General features: G+C 30.9%; 1 protein-coding gene across 1 annotated transcript in view; it reads left to right on the forward strand.

Annotated features, from left to right (window-relative positions):
- Positions 1–251: 251 nt before the first annotated feature.
- MS3_00010450 (uncharacterized protein) overlaps positions 252–21,782 on the forward strand; it is a 92,147-nt gene continuing 70,616 nt past the window's right edge. The window contains exon 1 of the mRNA XM_035731827.2: positions 252–635. Within this exon, the coding sequence (XP_035589793.2) occupies positions 565–635 (71 nt within the window). The 5' untranslated portion in view covers positions 252–564. The remainder of the gene's footprint in view (positions 636–21,782) is intronic.

Genomic DNA, 21,782 nt, shown 5'->3' on the forward strand with positions numbered 1-21,782 from the left:
TATTTAAAGAAAAAAAACCTAAACAACACATGTATCCAAACAATTTTATGACTGATAACACTTAGTAAACATTTTATGAGGATTTTTTTGGGAATATTTTAATTGTAAAATCATAACGTTTCTTAAAGAAACCAATTCATACTAAAAAGATATTTATTCGTTCTTATATTTAATCAATAGATAATTCTGATTGGTCATTTCAATAAAATATTTATTAACCTACTTGTGCATTTTTAGTTTCACAGTTACATTATAAAACAGTCTATTGATTAAATGTTGAACTTTTATTATTAAGATAATGTGGTACTACTACTAATAATAATTCCAACTTCTATAGGACTATTCCCATTCAACGTTCTGTTGATGAAATGATTAGGAGTGATGATAATATCATTTTCTTAAATGAACAATATATTAAAATCGGAAAGTGACTTAGTTCTATGAACGATAATAATAATAATACCTAGTTACAGTATTTAAAGTATTTTAACACTTAACAAATCTTTATTAAATTGTGTTAACATAATAACTAAATTATTCTTTTTGGAATTTTCAAACTGGAGTATGTCTGTAAAAGAGCAAAATAATGATACTGAAAACTATGTGGATACGTCTATGGCTCCAAGAAAGAATAGGTAAGTTATATTAATTTATTATTATAATTGATTGTTTGTTTCAAATCATCTATGATTGAAATTCTCTGTAATTTGTTTACTATATATGTATAACTCTGTAATCATGAGTAAATACTACACTATATAATAATATTCAACTTAAAGCATCACTGGAATAATTGAAAATTTTATGTCTTTAGTTTGCAATAAACAAGTTTGATTAATAGAAATTAATTATCATTTAGCTCCCTCAAATGATAATAATAAACGAGTTATATTAATAAAGTGTTTTTATATAGCTTACTTATAGTATATGAAATGTAATAATAAACTTATTAACAAAAGTTTGAAGAAAAATGTACTTCATGTGTAAATGAAGAACATAGACAATAAAATGTTATAATCAACAATTAAAGCTCCTAATTCTAAGTATTTCAAATCAATTTTACAATCTGTAATAATTATTTGCATAAATATCTTTTACATGGGTGGCTTCTTATGGCAGTAACAAACTCTATAAAATTCTTCTGTAATTTCGATGATATAAATAAATCATTAAGTTTAGAAAGTTGTAATCACTGAATTTTCTAGATCTTTATTGTCAAGAGTCTTTACAGTAAAGTCTTAAGTACCTGTTGATTCCTATTGGTTGAAGTTAGACATTAACACCGTTAGATATTAACCCAGTAGTCTACAGGTTAAGCGTTCGCGAGCGTCACTGAGATTGGATGTGTACTACTAGGGACGAATCGGCCGTCCAGTGCTTTCAGGTTTTCCACAGTGGTCTAGCTTTAATTGATTCATGAATTTAACGATCGGATTCTTATTTAGTTGACACATGTATTTTAATCACTAAATGAACTGTCTTAACATTTTACTCTACGTATTGCCAAGAGCCTTTAAACCTGTGGTCTTTTAGAATCTATACTCACATAACTATGATACTTTGTTGTCAAATTTAGTGGCCATTACAAAATAAAAAATTGATGTAGTATAATAAACTTACGTCACGAGCAGCTTTCTTAATGCACAACATTTCTCATTGTGAATGATAAATATTATGCTTGCAAGTGCTGTATGTTATACACAAGGTATCTAATATGAAAAATGTGATGCGTACAAATCTTGTTAAACAAATAAAAGTCAAGATACAATAATAGTGGTTTTCAATGTGCATAAATTGATTGCGAAGTGGATAGAAAACAACTGAATTATTTGATTAAAATCACAAACCTAAATTAAACGGCCACTGTAAACCTGAACATAGTGGACGGCTGTTATATACTGGTATGGGATCGCCCAGTAGTGTTCATCTATGACCCCACTCACGGTAGTCGAACCCAGGACCTTCGATATGTCGTAAGAACGCTTGGTCTCGGTTCGTGATCTTATTGAAATCCATCAATCTCCAGAACTCCTTACTGATAGATGAATTTTTTTATTTTCAAGGGCTACAAGTCGTTTCTAAAAGGAGTAACTGAAATTGGCATATGGAATAAACTAAACGCTGAAATGTCCTTTGGTTACTTATTTAAAGCGGCAAACGATAACATGAATTTTCACCGATTTTTTTTATTTCAAAAAATGATAATTAAAAAGATAAGGGAAGTAATTCAATTCTGATTATTCTTTTCAAGTGGTATCAGCACAAATTAGTTTTCAATTTATCCGTTTTTTCATTCCATTCTAAATAAGCATAATGACCGTTGAAGCTTGTTGAAAAGAAGAGCATGATTATGTTAGGTGATTGATAACAACGGATAGGGAACCTCAAACTTAGATTACATGATTCATAATGTGTTTTCTTAGTATAATTTTTTAGTCTTGACCAAACTCATGATGAATAACACCATAATTCTAGTCACTAATCAGTAAGCTGCAATGATCAGCGCATACAAGGGATAGATCATTATCCTAATATTTCTGAATGAAACACATGTGAATTCATTATAAGCACAAATGGATTGTGGCTAGCAGTGAAATCCAGGATGCGCATTTCCTTCCATTTAGGACTCGTCAGCTGGATGTACCCGCATACCCAGATTAGGTGTTTACTCCGGAACTCGAATCCAGTACTATTTGCTTCAAAAGCCATCACGTTATCCACTTAGCTAATGAGTTCAGATAGCCACTAGCATGTGTGATGAGTTGAAGTTTAAATTCATTTTGTATTGGTTGTTTGAATCTTCTCATTAATGTTTAGGACTGCAATCGATGCAGGTACATCCAGCTGACGAGTCCCAAATAGAACGAAACGCGCATCATGGATATCACCGCTAGCCACCATCCATCTTTGCTAATAATGCTTGTAACTTAAATCAATATTGAGGCAATCCGTACCGGATGCACATATGCCAATAAGAGATTGATCGACTGAAGTTCTAAACATCAATGATAAGGTTCAAACAAACAATACAAAGTACATTGTAAATTTATATTTCAATTTATGCGGTGGACTATTGGCATTAAACTGCGTTAAAAGCCATACATCATAGTTGAACTTACGAGAGAAAATAATTTTAAAGTGTATTACATACTCATATCAAAATATGGTCACCTGGATCATATAAAGTTTTATAGAACACTCTCAAAGTTACTTGTATTCGTTTTAAACCCTATAAATCCTTTTATGAAAACTTCCTCAGATAAGTGTTTATTTGCATTACTAACAATGAATTCTTATTCTATTCTTCGTAGTTGTTAAGTTTGTTTATTTATGCTGAATTATTCGTTTTTAGAAATAATTGTTACTTATAGTGTTACATGAAATTTTGTCAAACAAATTTTTATTTAATATTAGAAAGGGTTTTGTGGATATTATAGTAATTCCAATGGTTGAGATCATTTATATGCTTAGTATGCCTTAGTTTTATTGTTTCTATAGATTTAAAGATTTCACTACTGAAAATGTTTACAACTCATAACTACAATCTTTCCATGTTATTTTATGGTTATGTTATTGCTTATTTTTTTGAAAGCTTTATATCATAACTTGGATCCACTAATGGTACTAGTCGAAATAGATTTAAAAATATATAACAATTTCTTAAATCAACCTTCTCAATGTTACTACCGTGATCTGAATACATTAAAACGTATATTTTATTTATGCCATGTTCATCTACTGAAAATTAGTCCTTTTTCAACTTTTTTCTTCATCAAAGAATAATGGTTTGTAAATAAATTAACATACATAAAATAATAACCGTATTCTACTGTAAATAAAATGATCAATAGGGTTTTATAGTCATTAATTTTCATTTGTTTTCAGTGTTGAGATTAAATGTTGATTAACGAAATTCATTTAAAATTATGTAATTTAATAAATTAGATAAATAATTATTGACCATATTTGTCGGTAAAATCTATAGAGAATAATAAAAATCTAATTAATTTAATTGACTGAGTGTTATTGAGATTATTAAGCAAACTATTGAAAATCTGCAAGCACTTTACAGCTGTTTCGTACCATTATCGGACTCGTTCAGAGGTGTGAATCGTCGATCTCTTGAGGGTTGAAGATAGATATGTAAGCCATTCAATGACAGGTTAGTGATCTAACGGTTGAGCGACCACAAAAGGATAAGAAGGTTTCAGGTTTTATTCCTGAGGGAGTCCACAACATACACTAGGACAAAATAGCTATATAGTACTTTCTGCTTTTGAATGTTGATCTCAATAATGTCACTTTTTGTGTTCTAATAATTTTTTAGTCGATATAAATTAAATGAGGGGATTAGGGATTTTTAATGTAGATTGTGTTTTAACTTAGATATGTTTGATCAAATGCGTGTAACTTCGTTTTTTGAAGAAAACATGTCATAACTGTGAGATATTTAAAGATAACTGCTTAGTTCAGTAGTAACAAAAATCTACTACTTCATGGTCTTATTATTTCATCGTTTGAAATCACTAGAAAACTTTACAACGAAATTGCATAAGTTTGATAAATTTCTCTCAGTTCCGTAGTCCAGTGTTTTAGATTTTTAATCTCTTAGCATGAATTTAGATTAATCTCACTTCGTGCTGAAACCATTATCCTAAGACTTGTCAGGTAAGTAGCAAAAAGTACTTCATTAAGGCTGATCTAACCAACATGTGACGTCTTCTTGACAAAATACAGTAATACTGATTATTGATTGAGATCATGGATGGTTCGGTGTTAGACAACCATGAAAAACATGTGCTCACAAGTCATTAGCTTCAAAATATATTTCCTGGAGTTCTATTGAAAAGCCATGACCAGTGGGATTCAACCGTGTCACTTGTGAAGCATTAACTCACTAAAGATCATGGTGGATTGGTTGAAGTTAGACATTAACGTCAGTAGAGGTTATGCGCTTGCGCGCGATACCAAAGGTCCTGAGCTTGAGTTCTAAGTGCGGGATCATTGACGAGCACTGCTGAGGTGATCCTTAATAGGACGAACCGGCCGTCCAGTGCTCCCAGGTTTTCAAAAGTGGACTAATATAGAACCACTCATGATCTCAATCAAATCTGAACAATCTCCATACCCATGTATTGATAATATTGACCATGACCAGTATTAACCAATTAAGTAAGCCAAATAAACTACTGAAGCGAAAATACTTGATATAGTTAAACATAATAATATTGTATGATCATGAAAGCTTCATCTTAGCAAATATTATTTCGATGCAAATATTGCTAATCTCATGAAATGTCACTGGTAAAAACAAGATAGTTTGTTGCGTAAACAACGAACACGATGCTGCTGAACATCTTATTGATTTGTAAATTTTAAGCTAACAAATGTTCGAAGTTCTTATGATTCAAGTGGTTAATCATCACATGTTTCTGCAATCGACATTATTATTAAAGACGACATGAAATCATATGATATATTACTTTATGAATACAGGGTGAAAGAAAACTTGTGTCCCAGATATTGTTTACTGCTGTCAAAAATGATAAGTGCTATTACATGACCCACAACTATGGGTCCTTTAATGTGATCTGATATAGTATAATTAAAGATTAAAAAGAGTACGTTTCGTTTATTCAGTTATTTACTAGTAAACTGAAGAATAAAAAAAGCAAAGAGGAGATGAACGAATCTAAAAACTGTAGTTACAATTTCGATGGAGTTTTCATTAAAATTTACTAAAATATTCCAATGATTAAATTTTATTTTTCAAATACAAATAAAGTAAATGCGTTAAAAATCTAACAATAAGTTAGCACCATCCATTCACTCAGATTGTCAGAATAGTCTAAATCTGTTGACATCTGATTTTATTTGAAACTGTGAATTGAATGGATAGCTCTGATTATAGAAGATCAGGTAATCATTTCCTAATGAGGTTTTATATTGAGATTATAAAGCGATCAGTGTTAGATCACCACTCAAGACCTCAGAGGACTGGGTGGTCGTTTCGTTTTGGTGTAAAAATCACCAGCAGTAAGTGTTTACCAAGCAAGCGAGAGTCGAACACAGAAAATTCGAAATTGTGGGGAGAACGCTGAAAGTCTAGACCACTGGGCTGGCATCCAGTGGTGCTAATGTCTAACTCCAGCCAAACTACGATACTGAGCAACTGTCTTCCATTGTTTTTGGTGGATAACTGCCTTATACCCTCCACGGATGAACTCCACTGGCTACAGCTTCTCACTAGAACTCTGAGAATTATCTCTCAAAGCTGGTCACTAGTGAACACATGAAAATTAACAGTATAGGCTTGTAGAAATCATGATCTCAGTAAAAGGTTAAACAATCTCCACAACCCTATACCGATAATTTCCTTGTGAATTTATTCGTTACAAGTATAAATTTACTAATTTTTACTAATTTGTGAATTGTCTTCTAAAAAGCTAGATGCTCATTTCCCAAAGACTGAATTTGAAAAAAACCATTCTGATATTTTGATAGCCTGTTAGCCAGAAGGGAACATTATCGATAATTTTCAACATATGAGCTGTTTTGTACATTATATTGTGTGCATGGGATAGAAAGGCTGGATCATCTGCGAAGTCCAAATCGTCTAACTGATTCTGAGCTGTCCATTGTATGCCGTGTTTTCCCTCAGATGTCGATGTCTTCATAATACAGTCGACCACCAGAAGAAAGAGGAAGGGAGAGATTAGACATCCTTGTCTAACTCCGGGTCCTTACTTGAAATGCATCTGTCAGCTGTCCTCCATTCACGACCTTGCACTGTAGTCCGTCGTATGAGTTCCGGATAATGTTGACAATCTTCTCAGGAACTCCGTAGTGTCGAAGAAGTTTCCATAACGTCCTTTTATCTACACTGTCAAATGCCTTTTCATAATCAATGAAGTTGATGTGCAGTGACGAGTTCCACTCAACTGATTGTTCGACGATGATGCGTAGTGTCGCAATTTGGTCAGTGCACGACCGATCCTTACGGAATCCAGCTTGTTGATCTCGAAGTTAGGCGTCTACTTCATCTTTCATCCGGTTCAGCATGACTCTGTTAAAGACTTTCCCTGGCATTGACAGTAGTGTAATGCCTCTGTAGATTTTCCATTTGCCCAGATCTCCTTTCTTTAAAATATTGATGAGGTGTCCTTCTTTACAGTCCATCGGCACTTGTTCCTCCTCCCAAATCTTTTTGAATAGAAGGTGAATCATTCTTGTAGTTACTTCGATGTCTGACTACAGTGCTTCAACTGGTATGTTGTCGGGTCCTGCTGCTTTACCGCTCTTGATTTGTCTGATGGCCATTCTGATTTCTTCCTTCGTTGGTGGATTGACATCTATAGGAAGATCTGTGTGTGCTGCTTCGATGTCCGGTGGATTCATTGGAGCCGGCCTATTCAGGAGTTCCTCGAAGTATTCTATCCATCTGTTCCGCTGTTGTTGAATTTCAGTGATTCGCCTGCCTTCTTTGTCCTTGATCGGTCTCTCTGGTTTACTATATTTTCCTGCTAGTTTCTTCGTTGTATCGTAAAGCTGTTTCATATTTCCTTCTCTTGCAGCTTTTTCCGCCTTCATTGCTAGTTCTTCCACGTATTTCTTCTTGTCGGCTCTAATGCTCATCTTCACTTGCTTGTTTACTTCTATGTACTCAGCTTTTGCTTGGACTTTCTCTGCTCGTGTTCGGCTGTTGTTAATTGCTGTCTTATTGTTCTTTCTTTCTTTGATCCTGTTTAGTGTTTCAATAGAGATCCATTCTTTATGATGATGCTACTTGAGGCCCAGAACCTCATGACACGTTGAAGTTAATGCTTCTTTGATACCTTTCCAGTTGTCCTCCATAGTAGTTTCTTCTTCATTCAGTAGATCCTGTAAGCTTGGAACCTGTTGTTGAGAGCTATCTTGAATTCATTGATTTTGTCAGTATCTCGAAGGAAGGCTATATTGAACCTTTGTAGTGCTGTTTGTCCAGTTGTCCAGTTCTTCTTTAGCTTCAGTTTTAAATTGGCTACAACTAGGTGGTGATCTGAAGCTATGTCAGCACCTCTCCTGGTTCTAACATCTTCCATTGTCCTTCGGAATTCTTTGTTGATGCAAATATGATCTATCTGGTTCTCTGTGGTGTGGTCTGGTGAGATCCATGTAGCTTTGTGTATACGTTTGTGTGGAAATATTGTGCCTCCTATGACCAATTTGTCGAATGCACACAGATTTACAAATCTTTCCCCATTTTCGTTTCTCTCTCCCAGTTTATGTTGTCGCATGATATCTTCATATCCGGTGTTGTCTATTCCGACTTTGGCTTTTAGATGTCCCATCAGAATGGTGTGGTCGTTTCTTGGGCACTTCTCTATGATTGACTGCAGCCGCTCGTAGACTTGATCTTTAATTTCGTCGTTGCTATCACTGGTGGGTGCATAACATTGGATAATATTCATTGTGATCCCCTCTTTCTTTGTTTTGAATGATGCTTTGATGATTCTAGATCCGTGAGATCCCCATCCTACAAGTGCATTTCGTGCTACTTTGGATAGCATTAGAGCAACTCGTTTAGATAACCGTAGTTTTTATAAGTTCAATATCACTATAACACACAATGAAATTATACATTCTGTTGAACAAATTTACTTTTTAAGTACTTAAAACTTCATTTGGAAACTTCTGAAAATGTATTAACATCAAAAAAAGAGAGAAGTAGTTGTGATTAGATTATGTGTATGTTTTATTTCAACACTTACTTGTTAGCATTTTTTTAAAATATATGCTTCATTTGGTTAATTTAGAGAATAGTTTGATCGATTGAAGTACATAAATCTGTTACTTGAATGTGTACTTATAATTACAAAACAGAGCAAAATATTTTTAATTTTAGTTACACATTGAGGAAATAAGTAATTGTTCGCTAGCAGGCGGCTTGTCATTTAGATATTTCAACAAGTTATGTGTTATATTGTTTGTTTTAACACTTCATTATGCCTATTGATCTCAAAAACTATTCAGTTGCGTTTGTAAATCATTAACCAAATTTTGCCATACAAGTTACAAAAGAGACAATTCAGAGATATCGTGGTCGCTGGCAATATGCATCGAAAATAATACACATTAATCAGATGTCGATTCCTGAACTGCTAACATCTAACTGCCAACCAACCAATATTTATCGCAGAGGTCGCTCAAGAAATAAGAAAAGGAAACTTGTTGAAATATTTTATGCTGAGAATTTTACATTGTACCAAAAATATGATATTGAATAAAGCCAATAATAATATAGATATCACCAATTGAAAGAGATGAAACCATTTTATTCTGTAATTTGTGATTTAACATATCTGATCAATAGAACAGAATTAGTGGCGAGAGCCATTTTGACGAAAATACATATCAGTTCTTCGTTTAGTTAGATTGTAATCAGTCATTGAAAGAATTATCCCTTAATCTGAAATTAGAACGATCAATAAAAGTTTGCTTTGTTTAACAGACAATCCTTAATTTAATTGATTTATTAGAATTGTGATGAATTTCTGGCTTTCAAATATCGCACTGTTTTGTTGAGTTGACTGTTTTACTACTGGGTTATATATACGTTCAGAAAATTCTGATCACAAGCAGTACTCTTCAAAGAATAAGTTAATTCAGTTAGATTTTATCTAAATAGAAATACTAAAAGTTCGAGAACACTCTACCTTGTCATTTTTTATGTAGAATTCCTCACTAGTGCTTACGTATTGCCTAGCCACCCTATCCTAATAGAGAATTCCAGACCCCGTGAACACTGTAATATTATTCAATTAACTGGTCCAAATTTAAATGGTTATAAATAAAAGAGCATGTAATTTTAAGTATTATGCTTCCTGATACCTGATAAATACATGTTTGTTTGAATTCAAAGGAAGATATGATTTTACGGAAATATAAGAATGTAACACATTTATCTCATATTTATAAGAACAAATTCAACCACTATCACGATATATATATATATATGTCATGAAGGGGTTTTACGGAGATTTTAGTAATATAACAGTTGAATTTATAAGCTGATTAAAGCTAGACCACCTTGGAACGAAACAGCCGTTCAGTCGCTCCAGGTTTTTCAAGATAGTCTAGCTTTAATCGATTCGTGAATTCAACTATTTTGTATATTACTAATAAAAAATATAACTTTTAACCTATTTAAGTAATGAATATTTTCCACAGAAATAATTTTAAATTATCAAAAATACTTATTCTGATCAGTGTTCTTTAACCTTTTATTCGTATATTTGTTGGACAAGTAGAATATGGTTGTCGTATATAAGTATTAGTACGAGAATAATGTTGAAAAAGTTTGCATATCCTAACTAATTATCGTAAATACTTTAGTATTGATTGTTTGATAAAAAGTTTAAAAATATATCTCCGTAGTAAACTGTTATAATGATTTAGTATACACTACTGATGTATACTTAAAAACAGGAATAATTAGACTATTTCCCTACATTACTGTACATTGACGAATAAGAAGCAGACATTTGATCGAACCTTTGAAGACTTTTTACTTATATCAAAGCGTAGGCACTTTAAGAGTGGATTACACATTTTAAATTTATGATTTTTTCTTGTTCTGTTTTCCATTTACATTTAATGTAACTGTAGATAAATTGAAAAAGGAGTCACATAGCATCAGTTAATACAAAACGTATTTATCAAGATAACCTAACGGCTAAATATTCGCAGTTTTAATATATCATTATATATATGTGTCTGTGTATACATGTATTTGAATCACATTCACTTCGAAAATAAGTAGCTAGATTACTTTTGCCCACTAAAATTAATAATAATGAATGGATTTTTTTACATATATTTGGATATTGATTAATTTTATGACCCAAGACTCTCGTTTCGTTCTACATATGACTCGTCAGACGGAAGAACATGCATTTCAGGGTTGACATCCTTTCTGGGGTCAGAACCCATATACCTACTACAGATGTATTGAGTTGACGAGCTCCATTACGATAAAATGGGCATCCACAATTCTACCGATAGCCAACAACTATGTCAACTTATAGAAATGATCGTGGCTTGATAACGATATATAGGAGATCCTCACAAGAAGTTCATATTCTGAGGTCGACTGATTGATTGCAGTCCTAAATATCAATGCGAAAGTTCAAACAACTAGTATAAATTAATGAACTGTTATTAAGCTATAACAAAATACTGGCATGAACTGTTAGAAAATTATTGAGGATATGACATAAACTTAAATCGACATAATACATCATTTGACAACATAATATTATGAAACTAATCAATTAATACTGGCAAACAAATATATTTCCTTCAGATATTGATTCTAATATGAAATATAATATAAATCTGAATTGTTATATTTTAACTATACCTGATGATTTTAGTAATTAAATGTTTTTTTTCCCACTATTTTAAAAACTAAGTCAGTTATATTTATCAATACCTAGTTTAACTAATTGAAAGTAATTTAGTTTGAATGAGTTTATTTCTTGACATGTTATCTGTAATTAGTGCATGTAATTCAGTCAAAATATCAGAAAAGTTTGTGAGTAGTAATACTGTACACTGAAGTTCACCAATCAACATGTCTATATATATATATAACCGTCTTTCTTTATCTGAAAGTTTAGGACCTAACCTGTTGCTAGAAATCTGTCTGTCAAATATCTATTGAATAGTGATTATTATCACATTTAATTCATACGAGAATGATAGATACATTATTTATTATTGTAATTTATAAGGGGTCTATGTTTTTTTGTGGTAATATTCAATGGTTTTATAAGAATCTTTTGATTTTACCTATAATTACTGGTATATAATATTTTCAGTTAGTAACTGGCGATAATATTCACGGTCTATGAATCTTCCTGTATATGACACATAAGTTCGACATATCAGTATCTCAGCATTGATGATTTTAATGGCAATGGAATTTAATATATATCGCTTCGATTGTTCACACTAATTTCACCATAACATTATTAATACTGAAATATCAAAATATTTAAGTGACAAATTCTAATAATTAGATAAAATCTACTTATTGATAGATTGTAGTAGCCAAAAATAATAATAAATCATAAATTTTATTTTAAATAAAAAAGACAATAACGTTATCGGTGTTGTTTAAACACTTATCGTTATTTAACCCGGGATAATCAATATGAAAATGATAGGATTTTCATACAGTGAGTACACTCCATACTTTGAACAAAGTTCTCAGTAGCAACAAGTGGAGATATTCAGAAAATTGTTATAGAGCTAACCAAAAGAAAATAATGATATTGAATAAAGAAATACAGTCTAAATTTTAATTCATTTTAAACAATAAACTCATTGATTATAGTTATAATATTGTTAAAGGAATTTTTAAATTTTTCCAAGGTTCAGTTTTTTTTCGTGTGAGAATTGCTTTGCTTTTACTTGTTTCAGAAGAGTTTTACTGATTCATTAGTTGCCATAACTACTAGATTTGATTGTTATCTAATACTGCTTTTAACAATATTCTAAGTCTGAAATCAATTTTGACGCCATCTACAAAATCCAACGGTAAAAAAGTTTATTTTTAACAATAATGATAATAATAGTACAATCATATGGAGCAACTTATCGCATTATTTCTCTCTTTAATGATATTATGACACTGATCACCATACCGTAAATTTTGCTTATGAGATTAAGAAAAATGATAATATACTACTGTTTGTTAAGCGTCTATCCGTATTTTCACTTATAGAATAGTTAGAAACCCACAAAAACTAAAATACAAGTTTAAAGTATTACGTATATATGTATACGTGTGTATATGAAGTTACACATACACACACACGGTAATTACTAACTTCAGACACAAAAAGGCTGATGGTTAACTAGAATCCAATCTCAACTATTTTACTTCCTGAAAATTACTGGTTTTTCTACTTTAGAATATTCCCTAGTGTATATAAACAAATACAAAAATATTGTAGTAATGAATTATACTCGTGTGTTTATTATCATTATTCTGAGTCAATATTTTCATCCTTAGCATAATGAACATTTGACCGTTTACATGAGTGTTTGTTTATCACAATGGTAATAATGATGATATATAATATTAAATCAAATTATTTATTTATGCATTTTAGGTTGATATCTTCTATCTGGTATTCTATCTTTTTATTATTTTGTATTGTATAGATATCAATGTCATTTATTGTATTGTCTAATTATTATCTATTTAATGTATACTTCATTTAAACGAAATGAATTTACCACTATACTGATAATTAACATGTGCTCACTAGTGACTAGCTTCGTGAGGGAATCCTCGGAGTTCTAGTGAGATGCCGTGACCAGTGGAGCTAATCCGTGTCGGGTAGAGACAGGTATCTACCTCAGTACAGTGGAAGTTGGTCGCGCAATTTCGTGGATTGGTTGATGTTAGACACTAACACCATTGGATGCCGGCTCAATGGTCTAGTTGGTTAAGCGCCTGGCGCGAGACCGATAGGTCCTGGGTTCGAATCTCGCAGGGAGCGGGATCGTGGATGCTCACTGCTGAAGAGTCCCATACTAGGACGAAACGGCCGTCCAGTGTTTCCAGGTTTCCAACGGTGGTCTAACATCAATTGATTCATGATCTCAATCAAAAACTTAACAATCTCCACAACCCCTATACTGATAATTATGTTTTTGCTGTACAGGATAAGATGATGAAGCTGATTCAGTTGAAAACATTATTCTTTATCATTGACATATATGAAAATCCCTTATATCAACTTATTATATATTGTATACATAAACATGATATGATATATTTTGAATTTTCATACTTTTTTTCTAACCTGTGTGAAAGTAATTTTTAGTTAGTTATTGTAAGTAATAGTAGTTCACATGGTAAGATTGGAATGTTTAATTGTATACCAGAGATAAGCAATTAGAAAAAAAAGTTACTTCTGTTAGTTTTCACTATTTGAGAGTGATTTTTTGCTGTCAGTTATTATTTGCTATAAATATGTACGGTATTCAATTTATTTATTGTTAATAGGTTGTTCTGGAAATGACGAATGATGTTCATAGATAGATGATCTTTTATTTGACTATCCCAGTAAAGGAATTGCGTCATTAAACTCTACTCATTCTCTCTTGATCAATTTTAAAGGCGTTCTATAATGATGGTAGATAATCTTATATTATCAACTCGCATAATTAACTTTAGATATCAACAGGCATATGACAAATTTTGTTAGTTGATCATTAAAAGTTTATCTTTTTCATCTTGCTAGTAAAGCGTATTTTTTTATAATGAGGCAATATCATAGTAAATATAATGAGCAGTTTCAAAACAACAGCGAATTGATGTAATACTTGTAATATCTTTTTAACAAAGTCAACTACACTACAAGTATTATGCTTGTCAAATTGTGGCTGATTTTTCCTTAAAATTCATTCTTCTTGTCAAAATAAGGGAATTCCTATTGACTGTATGCTGCATCATTTTCGGTTAAGGAACATATTGTTTACTCTATTCTAATATTACTTAATGAAAATAACTTTCGTATTATATTTTACATTCAACAAATATTCTGTGTAATTTAGACATTATACTACTTGTTAGATAGAGTAACGATGTATTTATGCTAGCTTCCATATGCACAAATTAGGGTTACATTTATTGACTGACTAAATGTCTATAAACCAGATATTGTTTATTGCTAATAAAAATATTTCAGTAGTATACAATTTTTGAGTCAGCATAAAAAAATGAAAGCATAACGATTTTGAATTTCACTTTAAAAGATGTTTTATGATATTCTTATCAAGTAACATTAGATTTATTATGTATTCTCTGATCGATATTGACAAGAAAAACTTGTGAGCTACTGAAAAGATGTACATATATATATATATTATTTGCCCAATAGATAAAATCCAAAATATCAAACATTTCATGTTATGAATGGTTTAAATATGCATAATCAATATAGACCCTCTCTTTTCTTCTGTTAAACTTGTGGACCTAATGTGAAAATATTTGGAAAAGATGTTAGTTACAAAAATAGTTATGAGGGAATAGAACTAACTCCAGAAATCCTAGTTCTTTCGTATTTAAACACAAACCGTTTTGAAATATTTCATCTAAGAAACTGTAAGAAAATATTTTTACGAACTACAAAGATATACCGCTATAGTTAATCATGTGCACCACTGGTTTGGAGACAGGGTTTTCCAACTGCCCTTGGTGGACATAGAGTGTCCATCAATGCGGTTGAAGCGCCGGACATTCGCTTTTCGTCCTTTCAATTTCTTAAACAAAACCCTCGCCACGAGAAGGCATTGAGTAGGACTTCCCTGGTAGTGGTTTTATGCACGTAGCCATGTGAGAGCGTTTCGAGAGAGAGCTCACTCTTTCCACTCTCAGCCGTATCAGAGCATTTGGGGGTTATATCTTGTCACCGTTGATAACTTTCAAAACGTTATCACCGGTAACTACACCAAAGAGATCAATACCTAGACCACAAAACTTTGAATCAATTATAACCACGTACAAACTCTTTTCTAAACCATTTATGACAACATAAATATCCTATGTTAGCTTTTAATATTTATCTTCATTTTAACTTTCATAATATACATAACAAATGCTAGAAAGTTAGAAAACTATTGCACAATGAAACAATTGTTACTTCTTGTTTCATACTATCAAATTTATCTTTTAAGTGTTATTTTTAGAAAATGGAATATCTCGTAAATCGTTTTAAATAAAGGAAAATAAATTGAAATCTGAACAATGTATACAATGTTTTTATTGTACTTCTAATTCATAGTAACAGTTTCCCTGTGATATTTACCTCCCCTCTCCCCCTCATAAGTATTGTATTTTTATATTAAATAAATACTTTTATGTGAAAAATATATTTTTTTTCTTCGTCATTATTTCAAATTGAAAGCACCTGTAGAATTCTATGGTAATAAAATTTACTAAATGGTTTTCTTTATCTACACTATAAGTGCTTTTTTTCTTGAAAATAAAAGCACAATATAATTATGGGTGATAATAAAGATAAATGATTCTCACTAATCGTTCTTTTTTCTATTCAATAGTGGGTTTGGTATTTTTCTTTGTGTGTATTTTCTTTTTCTCTATAAAATGAATTATATTTAGTTAATGATTAGACATTTAGACAATTTCATTGAAAGTATTTGAAAGATTTTATACATAGAAAGAAGAAGACAAATGGTTTTTTAATAGAATCTTTGTATTTATATATTGTGAATGGAATAAATAGTTAACTGGTCTATTTTTTTGCCACAAATAAAAGGGGATAGAAGAAAATTAAGCATTGCTCGTTTTTGTCAACTAACTCTATTGTAAATCATAGTGTATAAGAAAAAAGTGGAGATCTATATTTATCTATATATATACATATATAAAACATGGGAAAAATAAACTCTATTTCAATTTTAAAAAATGTTAATCATTTAGTTTAAAAGAAGGTAAACGTTTACATTTGAATTAAATGTAGTTGCTTTGTAGTGTAATGTTGTATTTATTATGTTTTGCTAACATAGATTGTTCTGTTAGTATATAAACGTTTTATAGGTTTGAATCATTGTTTAATGATTCGTTAGAATCTGAAAAATAAATATCTTGACTTGTAAGTGAAGGATTATACAACTGTAGATTTGTAAATAAATAATGTAAACAAGAATGTTGGTTGTACTCTTTTACATAGATCAAAATGACAATTCAGCATCTAGTAATGGTTAATATAAGTTTCACCAGTCAGTTACAAACTAAAACATATTCAATATTTCATTTTCAAAATTATGTGAACATGATAATTAAGTGTATTTGAACAATTAATCGTGTCATAAATGAGTGTTTACTTTGACAGGCATTTTCAGAATGATGTTTTTTGAAACAAGGTGGTTGCATACCGTAATGTAATAAATAATGTTTCTTAGAAATTGTTACACATGCTATTTATAGTAAAAAATGTGACATGTAAACTATTCAGTGAAGCTATCTTCACCAAGAATTTCTTCGCAAATGATGAAGATTTCGTGTGGATAAAGCAAATTTTCTTTGTACTGCAGGAACTAATACCTGACATTTCAACATTGTTCATAATGTCAAAAATGATACATATAAACTGGTATTTTAAAATTTTTGATTGAGATCATGAACCGATTGGAAACCTGGAAGCACTGGACGGCCATTTCGTCCTATTGTGAGACTCCACGATCTCGCTCGAGGGATTCAGACCCAGGACCTATCAGTCTCGAGAGCGAAAGTTTAACTTCTAGACCATTGTGCCGGCATCCAACGGTGTTAATGTCTAACCTCGACTCATCCACGAAATTGCACGACCATCTTCCATTGTACTTCCATTGTTCATGATCTCAATTGAAAACTCAATAATCTTCACAACCCCTATACTGATATTTTTAAAATTAGAGTTTGCTCAGATCATTTAAAACAGCACTAGTATTGCTTTATCAACTGAAAAACATTTGTTTATCAACGTATTTAAAATCACACTAACTGAATATTTCGTAGGTTAAACACCAGACAAAATGGTTACGATTTTTTACATTTGATAACTGATAAAATTAGAGATTCATTTGTTTTTCATGTAAATAATTTTATTTTAATTACCATTGAAAAAACCAAAGAAAGGAAATAATAGTGAATGACCTTGTTCTAACATTTAAGTCTATGAGAGTGTAAGCCTAATAGGTATGGGGGAAAATATTTTAAAAATGGAATAAATATGAAATAAATTTTAGACGACACTAATAAATCTGTAAATCCAATAACATTTTCCTTTCTAATATGTACGTCAATAAGTGAATTGGGTAATGTTGGTTTGTAAAATTCAATTATCGCCAGTAACCCTTGTACGAATATCATTGTTCTGTTAATTAAATTTAAAAAAAAGACAATGAAAATGTGAATAAATGACAAATAAAAAAGTGATATTAATGAAACTTTTGCTTACATCGATATGCTAAAGCAAAAAGAAACAGGATATTTTCTTTACACGCGATCTCAAAATCCTGTCAGTTATATTTTGTATAAAAAATGTAGTGAAGATGAATGAATTTTAAAAGTTTTAATGTAACATTTTGATAAAAATTATAAACGTATCTAATGTTCATTACATTAGTTTAAAAAAGAGAAGTTACTCGTTCATTCAAACAACTAATATATTCTCCTCATAATACTTGTCATTTAAGGCAGTATCGAAGCATTCCTCACAGACTGTACATGTGCTAATAAGAGACTGATCAATTACCGTATTGAACATCAGTGAGAAGATTCAAATAACCAATAAAAGTGAATTAAAATTCACCTCATTGCCCAAGCTAATGGCTATCTAAACTTAGTAGCTAGGTGGATAACGTGATGGCGTTTCAAGTAAACGGTACTGGGTTCAAGTCCCGGAGTGAACACCAACTCCGGTATGAAGGTTCATCCAGCTCACTAATCCCGAATAGGACGAAACGCGCGTTCTGGATTCTACTGCTAACCAACATCTATCTCTGTTTACAAAGAATGTATTAGTTTTAATTTGTTTTCAAACGATAGGTTTAAATAAACAAATACATATGTAAATTATCATAAATAACACAAAAAACGTTTATGATATTTCATTACAAAAATAACATTACATAATAAGGGGTTAAATTTCTGTGTTCATTTGTAAACAACACAATAAGCACCGAAATAATACCTTTCTTATCTTAAAAACTACATTCAAACTTGAATTAATTGACAGAAGACTAATAATGATCTGCTTTCAATACATTTAATTTTAATGCTATAAATTGAACGTCTTTCATCTTATTACTTTCAAATTTGACATTTGTAATTACAGTAATAGTTTAAAATCAAAGTGTCTTTAATTTCCAATCATTTTTTTCAAAGTAACTTTCTTAAAAAGAAAAACACTGGCGAAAGTTCATAAAATAGGATTTTTTTTTTCTGGTGAATTTTATAAAACAAATTGTACAATAGACCTTTATGAGCTGATATTTAACTTTTTATAAAATACATTGATTCAACTTGATTTAACAGAAATGTATACATTATAAGCAAAGATAGATAGCGGCTACCAGTGGAATCTAGGGTGCATATTCCGTCCTATTTGGGACTCGTCAGCTGGATATACCTGCATCTTTGAGTTCGTGTTCACTCTGCGATTCGAACCCAGTACCATTTGCTTCAAACGTCATCGCGTTATCCACTTGGTTAATAAGTTTGGATAGCCACTTGCCTGTGCAATGGAGTGAAGTTTAAGTTCAATTGATGTTGTTTTACTTGAATCTTCACACTGATGTTTAAAACTTCAATTGGTCAATCTCTTGTCGGCATATGTGCATACTGTGTGTATCGCTTCGATCCATCTTCGGTTATAATACTTGTGAATTAAGGTAATATCGAGGCGATACGCACAGTATGCATATATGCCAATAAGAGACTGATCAATTGCAGTGCAGCACATCAATCGGAAGATTCAAGTAAACAATACCAAGTGAATTTAGAAATATAATCGGTTTTAAATTAGCATACTTATCAAAATGTTTTTTATGTGTAATTATTACCTTATAGTTAGAATAATTTATCATGTAAATTTATGGTAGTTACCATTGATTAAACACTAATTAATCTTTATAATCAATTTATTGATTTGTTTTAGTTTTGATTAAATAAGAATAGATCTTAATTGATTTATCGATAAATTATGTGACAATATTCAATCTATACATGTTAGAACAAATCTCATAAAGAATATTAATCCTTAACATTGGAAAGTCAACATAGATATTTAATATTCATTGTATAAGATGATTTATTGAAAATTTTCACATGACCTAAACATAACTATATTAATATCTTTTTAGTTGAATATTTGTTGATTTAGGAAAAAAAAGATGGTATTTTTGTATGAATACGATTCCGTAGAAATATAAGTACAACAGTTCTGGTTAGCGTTATTTTAGCAAGTTAGTTTTCTACGGGATGGGGTCGCTAACCCCATGCCCAACCCTCCTCCCTTACCCGGGCTTGGGACTGGCAGTAACTCTAGAAGAGCTACAGGTGGAGTTAAGTGCAACAGTAAATAGTACTATTTAACATACATTTTTGAAGTACTTTATATATAGTTACTTTTTCTCCATTATATTCAGTACTACTCGATCTTCATATTCTGATCTGTTTTTGTATTGTAATGCAAAAGATTTTTACGTGTAGCGTATAAGAAAATGCAATTTATATAGAATATGATTTACTTATTTAACATAGATAAAATTTAGAGGAGGATTTTGTAATAAATCAATTTGGTATCATTATATAGGTATATCCTGGAGTTCTAGTGAGAAGTAGTGACCAGTGGAGTTCAACCAGGTCTGTTATGAGATATCTAGTGGTTAAGTGCTCGCGCGCGAAATTAGTAGGTCCTGGGTTCGAATCTCGCAGGGGGCGAGGTCGTGGATGCTCACTGCTGAGAAGTCTCACAATGGGACGAAACGGCCGTCCAGTGCTTTCAGGTTCTCAATGGTGGTCTAGCTTCAACTGACTCATGATCTTAATCATTGAAATTACTATGATATCCACAAAACCCATCTGATATTAAAATGTATTCTTTTTATTCAGGTATAGTAATGATTATATTATCAATGAAATTGATTGATTATATATTAATTGACAAATCTGTATGACACGTAATCCATTATTTTAATCATAGTAAGTTATTTAGCTTTGATTGATATGGATCAAAAGAATATCTGTAGTTTAATTTAAATATTCACTCAAAACACACATATATATGTAAAACGTTAAGTTGACACAGATCATTTTAAGAATGTTCATTATTGATTGATTTGAACGGAACTTCAGTACATAGATTCATATTTAGAAAACTATTAGAATATCTATTACATGTTCATAGAAAATTTTAATAATAAAGTATATTAAGTTGTCAGTCAACAATAAATGAGAAATAAACTTCCTATATTAACGAAATTATGTAATAAAAAAGTGAATAAGGTTTTTATTTCAAGATGAATGCAAACATTAACAATAAAACCCCTACGTTACCATGATGGAATTTAATTTGATCTACGTAGTAAATTATGATCAATTTTTTTTAAAAACTATTATATCTTCATAAATAGTATATTTGTTATATCCCAATGAGTAGAAAAACTTTTTTAATGGTTATTTATTCTCTGAAGAAGTGACTTACACTAAGTGACGAAACGTCAGAAAATCTAATTTTTCTACTCATTGGGATATTACAAATATACTATTTATTTATAACAATCTGCCCAATGCTCAATTTATTCGAAATGATCAAATCAAACCTTGGTAATGATACCGATATTATATCTTCAGTCCAAAAAAATATGTAAACGTGATAATTTCCACAGATGTACACAATGAAAAATTTGTTTTCTTCCTTAAAATTACTTAAAAAAAAATAATGAGTAATTACAAATGATAAGATAGAACATCTGGTATTGTGAATATCTGTCTGTTAATCATATAGAAACAAAAATGTTAAAATATTGAACAGAATTTTACACAAATTTATACAAATGTTAAATGAACATTTTCAGTGTTTTCTATTAAATTCCAAAATAGTCTGTAGTACTTTTGAAAATCATGTCTCTATGAATATGAGACCGTGAATATTTTTGTTGATAAACAATAAATTCAGAAGGAATACTTTTTTTTCAATAAACTCCGATCAGATTTT

The sequence above is a fragment of the Schistosoma haematobium genome, chromosome ZW (assembly GCF_000699445.3).
Source record: "Schistosoma haematobium chromosome ZW, whole genome shotgun sequence".
NCBI classification, from domain to species: domain Eukaryota; kingdom Metazoa; phylum Platyhelminthes; class Trematoda; order Strigeidida; family Schistosomatidae; genus Schistosoma; species Schistosoma haematobium.